Below are 16,846 nucleotides of genomic sequence, written 5' to 3'. Positions count from 1 at the left end.
TGCATTTTAATGGTATGTTTAACTGCATGACAGCAGCTTACACGGCGACACGTGTTGAAACAGAAAAGTGCTTGCAAACAGAACTCGTAAAAATACCGTAGGTGGTGACAACAACGCTTGTGTTGAGTACAGAGTGTAGGCTAAATGTGTCCATTCAGAGAGCTGCGGTTACGATGATTGTTTACTCGAAGATCGTTTCCTGAAGCGATCATTTTTTCATTTGTGCAAAGGCTCTGATTCAGACCAAGACCTGCGGGCAAATAGGAAATGGAAAGAAATGTGGGATGGGCAGAAATGTAATAATAACTGACTAAGCGGGAAAAACGGTTGGATGAGGCGTGTATGGACATGTATGCGATGTGAGTGCCGCACGTAATTATACACTACTGGGCAGATGGTGATTGAAATAAAATATAAAGGTCCAAGGTCAACCGGTATATGCCAAGTTCTAAGAAGTGAAAGACGTGTTGGAAACCTAAAAATAGCATGATTGAAATCAGTATGCTCAATAACAATTCCATGAAAATGATATTTACTAAAACATTTTGAATAAAGTCCTAAATTATTTGTTTCAGTAACAACTAAGGCCAAAAACTAACACTTTATACTTTATAAAAACAGCACATTTCAAAAAGAAATAAAATAACGGCAAACTTTTTTGGAATTTTTTCGAAATTTTTTTTTTGTAAAATGATTCGTTTCGATTATTTGCTGTATATCATATAATCATTTGATTTCTATCCGTATACATAAACTGAGGCTGAAAAACTGTAAGCATAAATATATATATATATGTATATATACAAAGACGGACGACTTTATTTTGCGCACATATACAAGACCTTAATATGAAGATACATGACAGACAGCCGGTCAAAATCAATCACTGGTTTTTCCAATTTTCAGAACTTTTGTAAGTTGGGCCAGAGAACTCTGCTTGATGCGTGGGTTTATTATTTTGCCGATTTTTGTGTGTAAAAGAATCAACTTTTGATTTTAATTTTCTTTTTAGGCAGGTGTCAGTGAAATGGAATTGAATAGGTTTTTAAAGTTGTTTGTATTGATTATAATACAAAGGTGGGAGCGCTGAGGTGACCAAATAACAGTTAGCAATTAGCAATGAGTTAAATTCCTATATTTTTACAGCTATTGCTAAAATGCTTCGAACAGACAAAATTCTTGAGCAAGTTTTTTTTGGCGAAGTCACTATCGTTACCACCTACGATCAACGGTTACAAGTTGCAAAAACATAATACGATTAAGGCAAGTCGATTGGTATTAAAATTCATCTTTATTTATTATTCTCGTGTTTATTAAATAGCACAGAGCACTATAAGTTGCCAGTCCTTCATCATATACTTTTTCAAGAAAACATTTGTATGAAAAATGGTGTTTTTTATCACGAGATTCTGTTCTTGTGCTGGATCACTTCAGGCGATTAAATTGGTTAAAGTTTGTATTTATATTTTTGTGTCTCTTAATTAATCTTCTTAACTAACCTCCCAGCAGTGGAACATCATAACGTATTAAATGAATGCACAAGCTTTTATTTCATCTACAGGCATCTACAAGATGAGTGGTTTTTAAAGTATTTGATGCTGGTTACAAAAATTCAAGCCATTCATTCAGACACATTAAACAAACGTAAATCGCTTTTGGCGTCGTAATTGCAAATAAGCAAACAAATATGACCACAGCAGCTGATAAGAACTTGCAAAGCGTGAAAATGATAAAAGAGACTCTTTCGCCGTCATTTTGGATCGATTTTTTATTCATTGACTCAATCCTTGAGGGAAACTGTAAGCGCTTCATGTAAACCTGGCTTGGCAGACTCAAAAGCAGACCGACGGCATTGCTGTGGGGGCGCAAACCCGAAAACTTGACGAGCCGGCGGACACGGACAGCAATACCTGACACGAAAATCCTTACATTCGGGTCGGGTACTACCCGGATAAGGATATTGCTGTCTATTGATGCAATAGAAACCGGCCTCTGGGTCAATGTGGATCAAGTTACCGCTTTGTTCGTAGGGCAACCATAACCCACTCCTGGTCAAAAATTGCACTTGTATTGCAGTTGGCGAGTTTACTCCGCATACGCAGCTGTGGAAGGGTTTTCTTACTTCCCAGTCGCCAGTCGCGGTCGGGCGGTCCCGATTAAGCCATCCCGTCCAATGTCCACTAGGGCAGCTTCCAATAACTACGGTTAAACAAAAATGAATAACTAAGTTTACAATACGTTACTTCGCTTAACCACACAAGCTTTTGCAATAGCCGTTGTGATGCAGCTACATTCGTTTGTGAAGCGTGTTTTCGAATATTTGCGATAACTATGTAGGTCAAGAAGACAAAAACAAGGATTTTGTAGAAGAAATAATTGCTTTGCTTACTTCCGGTGGGCCGTGGGACTCTTCCTTTGCAGCAAAATCTTACTTTGTAATCTTTACAAGGAGGGCCAAAGCAGACAGCGCCAAATGGACCCGAACTAACAGGTTCGCCGGGACCGGGCGGCACATGCCATGGGCTTGCTATTTGCAGGACTTGAGTAATGTGGGCCTGGGTGACGTCCGGGCAGATGCCAAACTTGTTTTTGATGTTTGTAAAAAGTTCAACGTCGTTTGTGTCATCGCTAGGAGAGTCCTCGTCAAACCAACGGGTCCAGGAAAAGCCGCGAGGGCAGCGATCAAATGGGATTAGGAGATTGACAGCTTCAAACTGTCCTTTCGCTGTATTAAACACAAATACGCGTCATTGTCAATTTACAGTAGTTAGTTAGCTAGCAATCTTGATTACGCTGTTATAAAAATAACGAAAACGATCGCTTAACTTACAACTCTCTTTTCTTGTGGGTTATAAAAATTTTTGAAGCGTTTTTCCACACAGATAATTCACAAATTAATAAACGCTTATTAAAGAAAAAACAAAGTAACAAACTTTTGTTTACTTACCAAACAAACTTACTGACAATAGAATTGCTGCAGTGGCTGCGAGATTCATCATTGCCAGTGGTCAGGTAATGCGATGAATCAATGAAGTTGGACCAAAGTCACAGCTTTTATATAGAGAAAGACGCCATGCCCAAATTAGCGCAGCTTTCACGACGTGCCAGCTTGTGACAGTTATTACTTATTAGCATTGGTTATCATTTTTTCTTATAGTTGGGAATTTTTTTGAGAGAAGTCGTGCGCATGAAAAGGGCAAGGCGGTGTTTTGTGTAAGCAATAAAAACGAGTTACGGTTTTTGATGCTAAGCTGCCACCTTCGTTGTTTTTGGTTCGTTCTCGATCAACGTTTCTGATTACAATGTTGAAATAAAAAAATGGACTGGAAATGTTTTTCATTGAATATATTTTATCAAACAAAAATATCTCAGTCTTGTCAGTGTCAGTCAGTTCCAGCTTAACGGGAAAATTTTTTGGCCAGTGTTATGCACATTATAGGTGATAAACTACGTTCTGCTATTTCCAATTTTTTGTCACGTTTTAACCGGAGGGGATAAAATCATAGCAAGCGGAATTACTCTCTTCATGCTGCTGTGTAATTAAAAGGAAATACTTTGAATTTTAATCAATAATTTTGCTATATAGACAAAGGGCGCAGGCATCTTTCAAAATACTTGGAACGTATCCATGAAGATGTTAGATATATAATGCCTGTCTTCACATAAATTTTGATGTTTAGTTTTAAATATGTAGGCATACTTTGGAAGTATATTTAATTATATCGTGCTTGCTGAAGAAGTTCTGAAAAACGTTCATTTTTCCGTGTAATTCTGTTGCCCCAGGCAACGAGGACCATGTGAACAGATAAATGAGGTCAGATAAAAACTTTTTTGTTCCCTCTTCGGTATAGGAAGCCACAAAACAAAGACAGTCGGTTTTTTCTTCTCATTTACATACAGTTTGCAAAAACATCCATTTTTAGTATTAAGTTTATCGTAGGCATAGGAGATAACGAACGTTTTCGAAGAATTTTGAAAACGGGAAATTTTCATTTTGAAACCATAAACCAGGACTATAAAACTTCATCCTTATAATATTACCGACTCCAGTAAAATTTAAATTTTGCGTTTATCAGCAGTGGCACTGGGATTACCTAGGTAGAAAGAGAAAATTCCAAATTTGTACTTTGACCGCCTGTGACAAAACTACACAGACTGATAAAAAAAACTACAAACTATAGTATATATAAATATATAGAAACTATATAGTATATAGATTATTATTAATTGAAACTTTCTAGAAATTTCTTCAATCTTTTTTCAGTGGCAATGCTCATTGTTTTCAGACATATATGAGGCGCAAATACCGAAACACCTTGCAAAAAATTGACGCGACAGTTTTAAGCCAATTGCCGCAAGGTACAAGACCAAATGCCGCAATTAAAATCGCAAGGCCAGTTCATGTCTGAACTCTGAATCATACCGGCATTTATTTAAAGCTATGTTCCAGCGATGCATAAAAACCTGCCACACTTCTACATTATGACGGCTCGGAATCCGTTTGATCGAATCGTAACCGCCTTAGTGCCTATTACCAACTAATACTTGCACAATGCCTATACATGGCGAGTTTTACCGACGTTTACAGAGATGTTATTTCAACGACTCTATAGTCTCATATCATACTGCCCATGCTCGCAGAGAATTAACAAGAAATACAACTGAGTAGGTCAAAGCGTTGAGAAGCAAAAGTAACGAATGTTAGTAACTGGAAACTTTTTATAATTTTTTTCTTAAATAACCTATATACTTTATCGATATGAAAAGTTTGGAAAAACTATATCAGAAGCTCTGTGGTCTACGCTGTGAGAACTGCGTATGGTGTACTATGGCCACGTCATGAAATTTAAAACAATGCATGAAGAAAACATTACAGGTTATTTTATGTGGCGTAGGTCTATATTATGTTGGCAAGGCCACAGTGGTTCGCACCGTTTGCATTTCCTAATTACGTTAGTCTAACACTTGGGCGCCATCATCTGTAGAAAAGTTTTTTCTACGTTTGTTCTGCTTTTCGTTTCGGACTACTGGGCACTTTATCTTCCGCTTGTTCTTCCTGAGCGTCTGTATCAACGATGATATTGAGAAGTCATTGTCTACTTCATCCTTCGGGCATTGGATGATGTCAACCGTCAAGTGAAGCTGCATACACTGTTGGTGAGGCTTCACGACTGGAAGCCGGATCTTCAAGTGTTATTTCATTCCCTCCTTTAATCCCCAGTATGTTCATTGCTCACATATCGCTTGTCGTTCCAGTGCTTCTAACTTACCACATCAAATTCTTGCTACAGTGCGCATTAATTTTTTGTGGGCCTCGCTGACTGGATTTTCGGTGAGCTATTGCAAAACGAGGATGTGAGATGCGTCTTTCATTCAAGGTGGAGCTTTTAACTCATCATCAAAATGCGAAAATAAAATGGTTATACTCGATTGATTTTGAAACTGTAGACCGGCAAGCTTCGTGGAGCTTTTTTTCTATTAATCTCAAGAATTATAGACCTTCTCTTTCGTATTCTGAATGATAAGTAAAAAGCTCGGCATGGAGTGACTTTAGTTTCTTGGATCGGTGAAAATATTTCTTCCATATAGAAGGTGCTGTTCTGATGGTGTGCAGGTAATAAAGAATGAGCTGGTGCGTAAATCTTCGCCGATTTCACTTGCACTGTCACCACTGAGGCCGAGGGCACTTTTTTCTTAGTTGTTCATGTGCGTCAATATTTTTACGTAACATCGGCTACCCGGTCAAATTTAACAATTAATCGATCTCGACCGGAACAATCTTCTAAGGTGTAAGCAGTGAATGTGGCTCGCATGACCCGCTCACTTTAAAGAAACTGCGAGGTTCGCCGTTCTTTCTGTTTTGTCGTTGCTTGTTGTGACACGTTATTGCAGGACCAAGATGCTCTTTTACACATTTCTCAGTTGGTTCCTGTAGAAATAGCAAAAGTGCTTGGAAAACAGTTACTATACGCAGTGATAATCTTTGAAAGCTCTAAAGACAATTTTTGCTTCACCAGAAAATTTTCGGATCTTCGTGCAAGAGATCTGGTGGCAAAGGTGAGCCCAGTCAGATGTCTTGAGCGATTCATAGAGCTTTCTGTTTAAAACCCTTCTTCTAAGGATCTATGCAGTTCCTACAAAAGACGTTAGATATACACATACCGGTACTGATGCAGCATCGATCTCGAATACCTGAGGAACTGGCTTTGAAGTTGTACAAAGTAACAAAGACGGTTGTTTTTTTCGATTATGACCCGCCGACATATTCGGGTTCGACACCTGCCTTAGAGAAGAATTGTGAAAAGTTATTGCACGAATGCACATCTCATGCGTTGCCGTTAAGCATTGCTCGGTGTGGAACTATTATGTAAAACTACAAGGAAGTCAAAAGACAAGATACAGGAAGCTTGCTTTGACGTCCACACTATTGTTACATAGGAATAGACCAAGTACGTTGCAATCATTCAAATGCTATAACATGTGATCAGTATGATTTACGGGTTTCTTTCAGTCCAAGAGCTTTTACTTGTAGACATTATTACCTGCTAGTACGAGATTAGATTGCACTGGATTATTTTTTGAGGTTCATTAGATTTTATTTTTAACATTCATGACGTACATATTCTTATTAAGCGTGATTGTAAAAGCAAGGGTTCATGTTTTAAGTACCAAGCTCATATAAAATGCAGCTATAGTGCTGTATACGGAAGGCGACATGCTAAGTTTAAAGGTATTTTAGCAGAGGAAAAGCTGATGTTAGTTTAGCACAATCTCAATTTCGCTTTTATGCCACGTTCTCTGCTTAAGTTCACTTGAGATTTATTTCTTATTTTTCGATGAACAGCTGTAGGCTACAGGCAAAGTCACAACCTGGCCATTGGTTACTCCATAACGCGCTGCAGTATCCAAAAAAACTTAATGAATTCATAAACATAAGTCGGGCATCAAGTCTAAATTGTACTGCTTTCTTTCAAGCAAAACGTAATCAATCTTTTCGTTTGTTAAATACTGTATCAAGGGTCATGAAAAGGGTGTTGTTGACCAAAGTTTTTCTCTTCGGCTGCATGTTAGTTGTACTTTATAAACATTATTATTCTCCTACCTCGTCACGACAATGTTCCGACGATGAAGTAAAAAATATGCCCGGGTTCTCGTCGTATTATTCAGTCCAGAAGCAGCGCCTGCGAAATTTGCGGACTGCCTGCAGAAGCATGGAAGATGAGGAAAGCTTTATGGGAAAATCCTACATCCACCAGAGAAACATGTACTCAAAACGATATGAGGTGTTTGGAAAAAAAACGGCACTTTTTTCGTAATGTGTTCTTACTAACCTACAGAAAAGAGTTAAATCTTAAAAACCTTAATTTTCAAACATTCGTGTGACGTCATAATTGGTTGCAGCGGTGTCTCAAGTAAAATGTGATCTGAACCCAACCACCGCAACATACCGTAAAATCGGCAAGCCGTATATGTAGTAAACGATACGTAAAAAGCAAGATTTAAAGTAAATTAAATTTAGGGTGTGGTTGCACATATATGGTAGGAACTGTTGAGTATAGATACATTTACGCACTATACAACCTTAACGAAGATATGAAAAATGCTCAGTCAATTTGGATACAACTGGTACAGTACTCCAGGATAGGCCCATACAGTACACATATAAATTCACTAATGAACCAAGACCAATTTAGCAATGCGCAATCGTAAATTTCGAAAACTATTGTAGTCAACATGCAGTCTGCGGCGCAAAAAGTAAACTTTTAACCGAGTAATTAAACGCTGTCCTACCGCCTTTCGTGTTGTTCCCACCTCCCCGGGAACACGATATGAGAATTCCAACAGAAATTTGACCCTCGACTTTTGCAAAATATACTAAAACTTCAAAATAAACGTGGTTGCAAGCATGGGCTACAAACAACTGACTGCTAATTAATCGCAATTATTCAAAACCGACAGCGTATTATAAATTAAATAAATGTATCAATGAAATAATCAAATTGCTTCAGTGACTTTAGGGTTAGGGATGTTGCTGTGGCTTTCACTTCCACAAGTCTATAAACCTTGGCTGCCATCCTTTAGCTTCATTTAATCGAATATGAACTTATTTCAGTTGTCTGTTTTTCATATTTACAAATGCGGAAGCACCAGCTGGCTGCAGACTTTACTCGTTATGGAAGGATTCTTTGAGGTGGAAGATTACTTTATTCACGGGAAAATACCGGATCACGCGTGATACAACTCGGCATGAAAAAGCTGAGATTTTCTTCAATACAAAATTTGGCAGACAAGAAAGAATTTTGGGACAAATTATTTAAAGTAATCCTGAATAAATTATAAACTCGTATACATAGCAATTATTGTATATACAGGATGAGAATTTCAACATAAAGTCGGTTCAACCTACGGACGATTAAACCCAGGAACACTCAACCAACATCTGCAATTGTAGTGTCCTAGGTTTAGTCGCCAGTAAGTTGAATTGACAAATCACCGATTAGAAATGTATTAAATACAACTGGTAACCCCGGAAACAGCTTGTGGTTCAAGCTTTGAATTCGATCAAAGTCTGAAATCGAATCAATGTTTATGCAATAAAAACTTAAGTCTGCCAAAGAAATATCAGTGCTCAGTGGGGATCGATGATACTTATAGCAAAACTTTTCACATCAGCAACATTTTTAAAACAATAAACGCAATTGCAGGTTATAACGGTTCGGAATCCATTTGACCGCATAGTCTCTGCCTACGTCAGCAAACTTACACCAGCCGGTGCTGGGTTCAACCAAGTTTACGCACCCATGTCGCGAAGAATCAAAGAACAGTACAAGCACCTACGTCACGACATTCAAGACCGTAACGAAGCCGATGACGATGTGGCAACGTTCGAAGATTTTGTCAATTTTCTAGTCGATATCAAAGGACCCAGAGAAATACATTGGCAATTCTACAACGAACTTTGCCGCCCTTGTCAGTCCCACTACGACTACATCATCAAATTTGAAACAATGCGAGATGGCATCGAGTTTTTAAGCAACTATCTTAATATTTCTGAAGAACGCAGAAAAATATTTTTTCCTCAAATGCAATACAGATCACAGCCGAATAAAGTTGATCAATACTTCGAGAAAATTCCTAGAAATTTGGTCCTGAACTTGTACAATGCGTACAAGAAAGATTTTGTGCTATTTGATTACGACCGACCGTACTACTTAAACTAGATATGGACAGATTTGAAAATGTGCGGTGCCAACATTGTTCACGTGATTTTCTTCTAGGTTGAACTGGAAGTTTATTTCTATAGTTGGAGAAGAATACCTCCCATTATCAGTGAATAAGTTATTTTCCATTGTGTTTCCATTTTTATCCGGTTTGCCTAATTTGTGTTTTAGGTTTGCGTTGATTTTGCCTTTACCTGGGTCCTAGGAAGTCGCTTCTCGCCATGATGATGTCTTTTCTCGCCAAATATGTATTTTCACATAAAAATCTTACTGACTCATCTAGAATTTATTCAATATTAATAGTGTATCTAAGCTTTATATGTGGTCTATTATTTACCTTCTGAATTTTTTGAATGTCGAAAATTTTAATATGAAATTAGTAATTGACTTGTAATGAAATTAACACAAGTTGTCAGGCTAAATACAGCTACAGCGATAATTTAATAGGCTGCAGGCTGTGAGTTGAACTTCTGTTACAATTTTGTTTCACTGAAAAACCACAGAAGCAATGACAAAGTTCAGCTTCATTGCACTGCAATAAAAGTAAAATTTGTTCTGTGCCGGCTCGTTGGTTCAAGTCAAACAACCGTTATATCCACTATAGCGAGTATCTCTGTGGTAATCCAATCTAGAGGTATTGTAAGTTTGTTTACACTTCTTATAAGCAATTTATTTTACTATCAGATTCGTTCCTACTATGTTATCAATACGCTTTAATACTCTTGATTTGCCAAAGTGAAACCAGTTTAGTTGGCCAGTATAGCCAAAACCTAAACTGCGTCTTGATAAGTCGTACAAAGGCAATTGCGCGTAGCAACGATGATAAGGCGAAAACCTCCGACAACTGACACGTCATGAACATAAATATTGTTTCTCAAACAGAGTAGGCAAGCGCCATTGTTCAAGACGCCTTTCTTGGTTCTCTTCCATCAAACCAAAAAGAAGCTTATGGGCATGGCAAATTATCGTATTTGAAAGCTAGTTTTCTGCAAATCTATGTTAGTACTATGACCAAACTATACAGTCACTAATTGTATGGGAGTCTATCGCCTTTGGAGACTAATGTTACAAAATAGAAAACTATTGTTAGGCAGAGATTTGGAGGAAAAATTATTTTTGCAGGTATTACATAGATAGTTATTTGCTTTGAATTCCTTCTCTAAAGAAATGCGCTTTTCAATTTGTTTAGGCATTGTCAACAAAAGCGACGTTATTGGCTATGTGAAACCTAAATCCTTATTATAACGTCAAGGCTTCGCGGACTTACTTTAGTTCAAGGGTCTCAAACACGCGGGCCGCGTACTGGATTTTCAAGTATTTGACAATTCAGATTTGAAAAGTTAAAATTCATTCTAAAATTGCTCCAAAGATTTGAAACTACTTATTAAAGTTGATTAAACTTTACTATCACATCACTTTCAAACTCTACCATTTATGCGGTGAAAGATCTGGTATTACGTCACATTGCCTATTCACTTCTGTACAGTTGTCACAATAACGTTGGAAATTGCGCCAGTCAGGTGTTAGTGGAATTGGTCATAATGTTCAAATTGATTGTCGAGGTGTAGGCTAGCCTAGTATTGAATAAATTGCTATAGTTTAAAAAGCTAAATTACACATGTCTTCTACTTTGAAAAAAAGAAAAATCACAGACGAAAGGAGAGTTTTTCAAGATAAGTGGGAGGAGTTATATTTTATCATCGCGGTCAGAGATACTAGTCATTGCCTTATTTGCCAGCAAAAGATAGCTGTTATGAAGGAGTAGGCCTATAACATGCATCGGCACTTCGAAACAATGCACCGCGATAAAGGTTTCCGAAGTTACTCTCTGCTGCTGCAAGAATAATTGCAATGTTTGGAAGCACATATGTATGTGAGCAATTTTTTTCATCGATGAAGATTAACAAGACTGTGCTAAGGTCACGTATCACTGATGAACATCTGCACGCAAATCTGAGATTGGTTTCTGCTGACTGGTTGAAGCCCAATATCGATATCCTTGTCCATGAAAAACGCTGCCAGTTAAGTAACCAGAACAAAAAATAACTAGCTTAAATCATCAGCCTACTTGTTTTTATCTTTTATTGTGTTCTTGTTGGTTGACATTTCATTGTGAATTGCGGCCCTTGGGCATTTTACACGTCCTCATTTGGCTCCCAGAGCAATTTGAGTTTGAGACCCTTGCTTTAGTAATTTAGTTGGTCACGAGGATTTATGCCTTGAAAACAGCTTAAGATTTTCATTTTGATTCATCAGCTTGAAAACTACATAGGGCAAGTTATAAAGCATAAACTATAGGCTAGGCATTTTTAAGTAACAGGCTTGGTCTTCACAACGATCTGTCGCAAACAAAACTTGCTGTGATTTAGCCCAGCAGGAGAGTTGTCAAAGTTGATGCACACAAAAAATCTTTCTGAAAAAAAGTGAAATGAAAAAGCAGGCTTTGCTCGGAACTATAGTCGTAGGTTGTATTTTGCACATCCTCTATCAAGTACTTCACTTCACAACTAATTTTGTACCCGAATACAAGCAACTGAAGTACTTGCCAGCAGCATCTCGCTCAGTCCAGGAAATACGTCAGATCAATCTCAAGGCTGCTTGCAGGAGCTTCGAAAATGAGGAAAGTATTTTCAACGAATCCTACTTGAACAAACAAAATATGTATTCAAAAACATATAAGGTAAGACGCATAATGGTATAGTTGTAGCCTCGGTCATTCTGTTTAACGGTAAAACCAACGATGACCACAGACAATTATTATTGTAACTAAAATCAATGCAATAAAAGCAATGGAGGATAATAAGTAATACATGAGAAATAGTTTAAATATTATTACGTTTTCGTTTCTATTCAGCAAAAATTGTTAGAAATGAATATTTGGAACGAAATAGTATACACCAATATATTTACTAGGCATATAACACTTAATAAATAATTTTATAGCAAAAAGATTAACTTAAATTGCAAGGCTACTTTTTTGTTACAGATCTCTTGTAATGTATTCTCAATAACCCAAAGAGATCATTAAGATAAAAGGCCAAAATCTGCAAAGAATAATGAAACAAACAAATTTATCCATTACTCTATTCAGCATCCCAAAAAGCTAACAGTGCACTTGGTATCGTAGCTTCCTGTTTGAACAAGCAGCTTAAACATGACCTTGTTATATTTTCAAAATATGTCTACCCGAAACATTTTGAATCCATCTTGTATCTATCAGGAGAAATATGCAGGCTTATACCAATGATATATTGTGTTATAAGTCTAACAATATATTACAATGGGGAAATTATTACTCAATCTTAGAGCTTAGCACATTGCTCCGTCCCTAAAAACGTTTCGTTTGTAGTTTGCAGTTTGTGAGATTCAAAAATGTGGCAGCGGCGCCTGGTTGAAATTGCTGCTTATCACAGAAGGCTTCTACACGATGGAAGAGTATTTCATTGATGAAAAAATGCGTGGTGAAAAAGTTTTGCAAATTGCTTCGGAGCAATTGAGTTTGTGGCCAATGCAGAATAAAAGCGAGCAGAGAAAAATCTGGAAGAACGCGTTCAAAGTAAAAGTTTGTTGTTGATTTTCACCTAAACCAACAACATGATTTCACATTCAACAACTGAGCTTAATTAGGCTATACAACACTTATGACTATAGCAAGCAAAATGTCTTAATATGTGATTTAACAAGCTAATACCTGAAGATGAACTGTGCGTGAACTGGTAATTATACAGCTTGTACGACAGTCGCTTTAAAACAAATTAATAGTATTTTGAATTTTTAGGTTATAATGGTTCGGAATCCATTTGATCGGATTGTATCTGCCTACGTTGACAAACTGGTCCCAGGTGCGCCGGGTTTCAACTATTTTTACGAACCTACGTCGCGAAAAATTAACCAAAAGTACAGACATTTACGTCACGACGTTGAATCTCGTACCAGGGCTGATAACGGTACGGCAACTTTCGAGGATTTCTTGAATTATTTGATTGACACAGATGGCGGCGAAGATAACCCGCACTTCACTTTCTACCACGCACTTTGCAACCCTTGCAAGGTCCACTACGACTACATCATTAAGTTTGAAACGATGCAAGAAGATATTGAGTTTTTACAAAATTATCTCAACATTTCTGAAGAGCATCGAAAAATATTTTTCCCTCCGGCCCGGTACAGTGCCCGGACCGACAAGGTGAAGAAATTTTATGAGCAAACCCCCAAAGAATTGACTAATAAGTTATATAGTGTGTATAAGAAAGACTTTGTTTTATTTGATTATGACCGAGCCTCTCCGGCAAATTAGAAACCACAGAACTTGATATCATCAAATTGTTTATAAAATTTCGACATCGGGTTGCTTGAACAGCAGGGTAATACCATAAACCCATCGCATTAAAACAGATTTTGTGTGTGCCGGTGCCCGGTGTATGATGATGGAAATCGTTTTTCTATAAACTGTGAAGCGAATCTAACTCTTCTCTCGAAATGTGTTTAAAAAGCAGCATATTGTACTTGTTCGTGATATTTATTGAGATATTGATTGTTCTTCAAATATAACTATTTAATATTGCTACGCAATGGCCGGATAGATTTCTGTTAAAGTGAGTTTACTTAACAAACTATATAGGGCTATAGGCGATTAAAAAGATAAAAAAGACTTGTGTGCATTGTTTGTTTCACAGCCCACGTTCATTGTTCATTCTAAAGTTTATCGACACATTATAACTTCATCCCTTGCCGCCGAATTAACTCTGGGCTTCAAAAGCGTTGAGATTTTCCATTCAAATGTTGAGAGTCAGTATCTAGGTAGAACAAACAAAAGAAAGCAAACGCTAGAATATACGTAAATATTCTTAATGACAGTCGTGTCACTCGATACTACAAAAGCACATTGATAAATTGTTACCAGCATATTTTAACCGAAACAGTAATAGCATGTGTCCTGTTCTTTTTTGGTTCTTATCGGGTGCTTCAGCCACTAAGCCACGTTGAATTTGTCATCGCAATGTATGACTTTAAAACGTCATTTGGTAAGTTAGGAAAGTTTACAAACTTTAATCGGAAGCCAGACTTCGTCGTTTGAGTTTCGCGTATCAATTCCAATAAAATAAGGTAAGCATGCATAAGTTTATTAATAAATTCGTACAACTCGATTTTGGTAAGAGAAATACTCATAGGAAATTGAAAGGTCAAAACTAAAAATTAACATTAAAAATATAGCATTTTTTTCATTCTAGTTTGTGGCTCGTCTTGGTAATCCTGTATACAGTAGTTTTCTTCCTAAACAGTATAACACAGCAAAATTTGATTTTCTTGCAGCTACTGATTCTCACCAAAGATACATAAAGATAAGTTGTCCTCAGTTTAAAATAAACAATTTTTACTTCAAATAACTCACCTAGAGTCCTAGACCTCACATCGGAATTGTATGAACCAGCCTTCGATCACACGAACGAATACATACCGCATAAATTTTTATAGGTTGACTAATTTGCTTTATGGTATCGCAAACCTGGGCGATAAACGCCGACATAAAACACTCATTTTTTAAAGATACTTTACTGTCTTAATGATTCGAGTCAGTTATCCTGGGGTGCGGTTATCGAATAGTTTAATAATGGAAGTTGATCTCTGACTCCAATTAATTAACCTGCCGCATTAATATCCGTTGCGCCTTACCAGTCTCCGAGCCAACACGCAATAACAGCGCTCTTGTAAATGTTACAGATTTTCTTCTGCCAGGTACGTTTTCTACCGCTTTCACGGCCCACTCAAAACCAACGAAGGTTGTGCAATGCAGCTTGATTGTATTCTCATTAGAGATTAAAATCTCATCTCCGTTTGGGGCTTAAATTTCCGAACAGACATGTAAAATAAGTTGATAAAATATAATTAAAACAGCAACAGCAGATCCAAGAGAACAAAGGACAGGTCCTCGCTCTGAACACTCGAACGTAGACTTCCTCCAAAGGCCACCTTTTCTCAGGAAGGCAACTACTCACGCCTGAAGCAAATGCGGGACACCAATCGAAAAAGGACACGCAATAATTACGCGTTCGACCACATCGAAACACTGAGACGCCAAAAAGAACAAAATAAAATAAGACAGTGGACAATAGAAATCAGGGTGATACAACACTAACAAAATAAAAGCGTGGGAAAACACACGAAAAACAAATAAACAACGGTGCGAAATATTATTTTGCCACATAAATCTTACCAAGAAAATTCAAAAGGTCGCGAAGTCTCAAAAGAAATAACAGAACAGTTCAAAACCATACCAAGATAATGTCTTATAAGAATAAGCTCTTGGACTAAAAGAAGCTCGTCTATATCCTACTGATTCCATGCTATAACATCTAAATTATTGAAACGCAATTCGTCTGTTATAATGTGACATTAGTATATAGGGTGTACCGACACTTAATCACGCGACACTTAATCACGCGACGCTTAATCACCGACACATAATCACTAGGACACTTAATCACGCGACACATAATCACTAGGACATTTAATCACGCGACTTGGATACTTAATCACGCGACATTTAATCACGCGACACATAATCACTTCGATGTCGGAAAAGCGTGAGGAAAATTCAGTAATTCAAGCTCGTGTGCATCTCTCTGTGGAGTCTAATGACGAATTAAGAACAGCTGTTCGGTGTTTACCAGCCTTAGCCATGGTCCCTTCCTCTGACGTAGTCGAGTCATTTCTGATCTTAGCTGATAGCATGCCCGATCACGAGAAGATGCCTGAGCTGCTTTCGTATTTCGAACACACATATATCAGAGGCAGACGACGTCCGGGACGTGGTGAAAATTACGGCTCAGCCATCTTTCCAATCGAAAGTTGGAATCATTACGAAGCCGGGGCAGGTTGCATTGCAAGAACCACAAATGCAGTCGAAGGTTGGCATTTTGGTCTCCAAGTGCTTTTTCAATGCCACCACCCGACATTGTGGACTTTCATACAGGGAATTGAAAAAGACATTCAAATGCAACGTGCAACGTTTCTGCAAGGAATTGCTGGTACTCAACCTTCTATTCCAATGCGGTATAAGGCACTGAAACTGCGCGTGCAAAACACAGTTGACCGTTATCTGTCAAGCGAGATTTCAGTCTATCTTCGTGCAGTTGCTTACATTTCCCATGCATAACATTGCTGTAAATTGTAAATGTAAATAAACATTGTAAATGTGTGATTAAATGTCGCGTGATTAAATGTCCTAGTGATTATGTGTCGGTGATTAAGCGTCGCGTGATTAAGCGTCGCGTGATTAAGTGTCACCAAACCGTATATAGACGTGAAAGAAAGCCTCTTGCATTATGTCTTTTGAATTTAATAGTAGTTCCACGTATTAGCGCCATATACCCAGCAATGCTTAACAACAAGCAGTGCGTACTCACATAACGCTTTTTCACGGTTCTGCTCTAAAGAAGGTGTCGAACTCAAAAAGGGCGACGGGGTCATAATCGAATGAAACAGTCAACTTTGTTACAATGTACAATTTCGAAGCTGGTCTCAGATACTCAAGGTCAATGACACACATCAGCGCTGTACACCCACGTGACCAAAGAGTGGCTCTTAAGCTGCACGTTTCATATTGGTCAATTTACTCCTGGGTC

At 37.7% G+C, this 16,846-nt stretch overlaps 3 protein-coding genes across 3 annotated transcripts; 2 read left to right on the top strand and 1 right to left on the bottom strand.

Annotated features, from left to right (window-relative positions):
* Positions 1–1,526: 1,526 nt before the first annotated feature.
* LOC143450502 (uncharacterized) lies at positions 1,527–3,108 on the bottom strand. The gene is made up of 3 exons (XM_076951071.1): positions 2,948–3,108; positions 2,390–2,725; positions 1,527–2,199 (listed from the first exon to the last, which is right to left on the bottom strand). Exons 1-3 carry the CDS (start codon positions 2,997–2,999, stop codon positions 1,781–1,783), a joined length of 807 nt encoding a protein of 268 aa, XP_076807186.1. The 5' UTR covers positions 3,000–3,108; the 3' UTR covers positions 1,527–1,780.
* A 3,435-nt stretch (positions 3,109–6,543) lies between these two features.
* Positions 6,544–9,650, top strand: LOC143449792 (carbohydrate sulfotransferase 11-like). Its single transcript, XM_076950122.1, has 2 exons — positions 6,544–8,319; positions 8,706–9,650. The coding sequence occupies exons 1-2, from the start codon at positions 8,248–8,250 to the stop codon at positions 9,219–9,221; spliced, it is 588 nt and encodes a 195-aa protein (XP_076806237.1). The 5' UTR covers positions 6,544–8,247; the 3' UTR covers positions 9,222–9,650.
* Positions 9,651–10,183: 533 nt separating this feature from the next.
* LOC143450797 (carbohydrate sulfotransferase 10-like) lies at positions 10,184–13,865 on the top strand. Its single transcript, XM_076951498.1, has 3 exons — positions 10,184–11,901; positions 12,571–12,777; positions 13,000–13,865. The coding sequence occupies exons 1-3, from the start codon at positions 11,650–11,652 to the stop codon at positions 13,516–13,518; spliced, it is 978 nt and encodes a 325-aa protein (XP_076807613.1). The 5' UTR covers positions 10,184–11,649; the 3' UTR covers positions 13,519–13,865.
* The last annotated feature ends 2,981 nt before the right edge of the window (positions 13,866–16,846 follow it).

Source organism: Clavelina lepadiformis, chromosome 3 (genome assembly GCF_947623445.1).
Source record: "Clavelina lepadiformis chromosome 3, kaClaLepa1.1, whole genome shotgun sequence".
Lineage (NCBI taxonomy): Eukaryota > Metazoa > Chordata > Ascidiacea > Aplousobranchia > Clavelinidae > Clavelina > Clavelina lepadiformis.
The sequence above is the reverse complement of the archived record's forward strand: the minus strand, read 5'-3'. Positions and strand labels throughout refer to the sequence as shown.

Coding starts and splice junctions, on each gene's coding strand:
- LOC143450502 (XM_076951071.1), bottom strand. CDS start 2,999: ATGATGAATCTCGCAGCCACTGCAGCAATTCTATTGTCAGTAAGTTTG. Junction 2,726..2,947: donor ATTGTCAGTAAGTTTGTTTG/GTAAGTAAACAA, acceptor TGTTTAATACAG/CGAAAGGACAGTTTGAAGCT. Junction 2,200..2,389: donor AGTCCCACGGCCCACCGGAA/GTAAGCAAAGCA, acceptor GTTTAACCGTAG/TTATTGGAAGCTGCCCTAGT.
- LOC143450797 (XM_076951498.1), top strand. CDS start 11,650: ATGAAAAAGCAGGCTTTGCTCGGAACTATAGTCGTAGGTTGTATTTTG. Junction 11,902..12,570: donor TGTATTCAAAAACATATAAG/GTAAGACGCATA, acceptor TTTCGTTTGTAG/TTTGCAGTTTGTGAGATTCA. Junction 12,778..12,999: donor TCTGGAAGAACGCGTTCAAA/GTAAAAGTTTGT, acceptor TTGAATTTTTAG/GTTATAATGGTTCGGAATCC.
- LOC143449792 (XM_076950122.1), top strand. CDS start 8,248: ATGAAAAAGCTGAGATTTTCTTCAATACAAAATTTGGCAGACAAGAAA. Junction 8,320..8,705: donor TTTGGGACAAATTATTTAAA/GTAATCCTGAAT, acceptor ACGCAATTGCAG/GTTATAACGGTTCGGAATCC.